General features: G+C 56.5%; 1 protein-coding gene across 1 annotated transcript in view; it reads right to left on the minus strand.

The window, feature by feature from the left end:
- CUNH7orf57 (chromosome unknown C7orf57 homolog) overlaps positions 1-1603 on the minus strand; it is a 14604-nt gene extending 13001 nt beyond the window's left edge. Inside the window, 1 exon segment of the mRNA XM_077781119.1 lies at positions 1460-1603. Coding sequence (XP_077637245.1) covers positions 1460-1514 — 55 coding nt within the window. The 5' untranslated portion in view covers positions 1515-1603.
- Positions 1604-2046: the final 443 nt, after the last annotated feature.

Here is a 2046-nt window from a genome sequence, read left to right on the forward strand (position 1 = left end):
CCCGACTCTTCACCTGCAGGACAGGGCGCCCTGATGTTACCATAAGGAGAAGGTGGAGAGGGCCTCTGACACACAAGACCAAGGTCTGTCGGATCTCTACATGCCCACTTAACCCCCCAGACGGCCATATTCCTGCCTTTGGGCTGCAGCAGCTTTGCAGAGAGGGGTTAAAGCCTGGGCAGAGGAGCCTCCATGGGCTGTGTGATCCCTGGGCTAGTTTGATTCCCAGGCTAGTTTGATTCCCAGGCTAGTTTGATTCCCAGGCTAGTTTGAGGTCTATCAACCAGGGTTAATGATACTGCGTCAAGTTGTTTTGAGGTTAAGTGTCCATGTATAAAAGTGCCTAGGATGGTGCCTGGCATTTCTCAGTGTCCACTGGTGTTGCGTATGCAGGGGAAGCCACTAACTAAGGCTTGGAGAAGTCACATATAGGCTGAGAGCCCAAGGTGGCGAAGGGGAACCTGTCCGTCCCCCCACACACACACACCCATGTCCCCACCACAGCCACAGTGTCACCAAAAGCAGTCACAGTCAGATCTCACCAGCTCATTTAGGAATGCCAAGGCCAGGCTTCCTAACACCTCCAAGCAGTCATGAGCGAGGCAGGTGCCTGCCAGCTCCCGTCCTGTGGGAGAGCGGAGTCTCGTCCAGCCTTTCATCCCACCCTCAAAAAAGGGGAGGAATCAGCGAGCCTGGGTGGCTCAGTCGGTTACGCATCAGACTTTGGCTCAGGTCCTGACCTCGCGGTTCCCGAGTTCAAGACCCAAGTCAGGCTCTGTGCTGACAGCTCAGAGCCTGTGTCTCCCTCTCTCTCTGTCCCCCCCCCGCGCACGCTCTGTCTCTCTCTCTCTCTCTCTCTCTCAAAAATAAAATAAACATTAAACAGGATTTTTAAAAAGAGTGGGAGAATCAAAACAAGAGGCACCTGCAGACTACAGCGTCCAGCTCGTCTTCCTTCCCTTCCGCCCAGATTCAGACCCTGCTGAGTGAGAAGCCCCCGGCCCCACCAGCCTCCACCCAAGTCCTGTTTTTGTGTCCAGCCACTGAAACGTGGAGTCTTGGTTAAGACGGTGGGGATATAAATTATTAGCAGAACATGGGTCACAAAATGCTCTGAGGTGCAGCTGAAATAGGAAGTGCCTGCATCAACATTCAAGGAAACAGACAGGGCTGACCAACGGTCAAGCTATTTACACGAAAATTGCAGACACCCTACCCCCCACCAGCTGAGGCAACAGTAGGAAGCCTGGTTTTCTTTTGTTGAAAATAAAAGACCAGCTGGGGGTTTCCCCCCTTTTCTTTTCATGTTTCCTTTTAAGCTGCTTTGACCCTGGGGCACGGGAGCAGCTTTCTTTGAGGGTATCCCGTGTTAGTTTCACCCCAGCCCCCAGGCCGCCCCCAGACTCAGGACCCCCCCAGCCCTCCGCAGCGACCCGGGCTCTGTTAGCTGGACACTCACCGCAGGGAGCGTAGCGGCTCGTGGCGCCCGGCAGCTCCTTGCTTGTGTTTCTCATGCCGCTGACAGACTGGACCAGGTGTCCGCGGGTGAGCAGGGAACTGCCCCGGGGGCTGAGCTGCAGCGGGGCTGCTCTCTCGGTCCACCTCCACCTGACAGGTATGCAGGCTCCCGTCATTCAGGAAGGGCATGCACGGCCCCATGCAGGAGGGGCATGTTCACGCGGGGACACAACAGGGGACAGCGAGTGACAGCCCGGTACACACCAGGAGGCCATCACACAGGTATACAGCAGGGGCATACACACTGTCATATACACAGGAGCTCATCCAGGCCAGGCATACAGCAGAGGGAAGTCCATGTCCTGTACTCAGCAGGGGCACTACCACACGCGTATACAGCAGGAGACCATCCACGCGGGTATACAGCGGGGGCACGACTACACGAGTATACAGCAGGGGTGCATGCACACTGGTATACAGAAGGAGTCCATTCACGCGGGTAAACAGCAGGGGCACGTCCATGCGGGTACACAGGCGGGCAGCGTGTAATCGCGTGGCGGCGGGAGCCATGCCTGGGGCCGGGTGCTC

This window comes from Crocuta crocuta, unplaced genomic scaffold (assembly GCF_008692635.1).
Source record: "Crocuta crocuta isolate KB4526 unplaced genomic scaffold, BGI_CrCroc_1.0 scaffold108, whole genome shotgun sequence".
Taxonomy (NCBI): domain Eukaryota; kingdom Metazoa; phylum Chordata; class Mammalia; order Carnivora; family Hyaenidae; genus Crocuta; species Crocuta crocuta.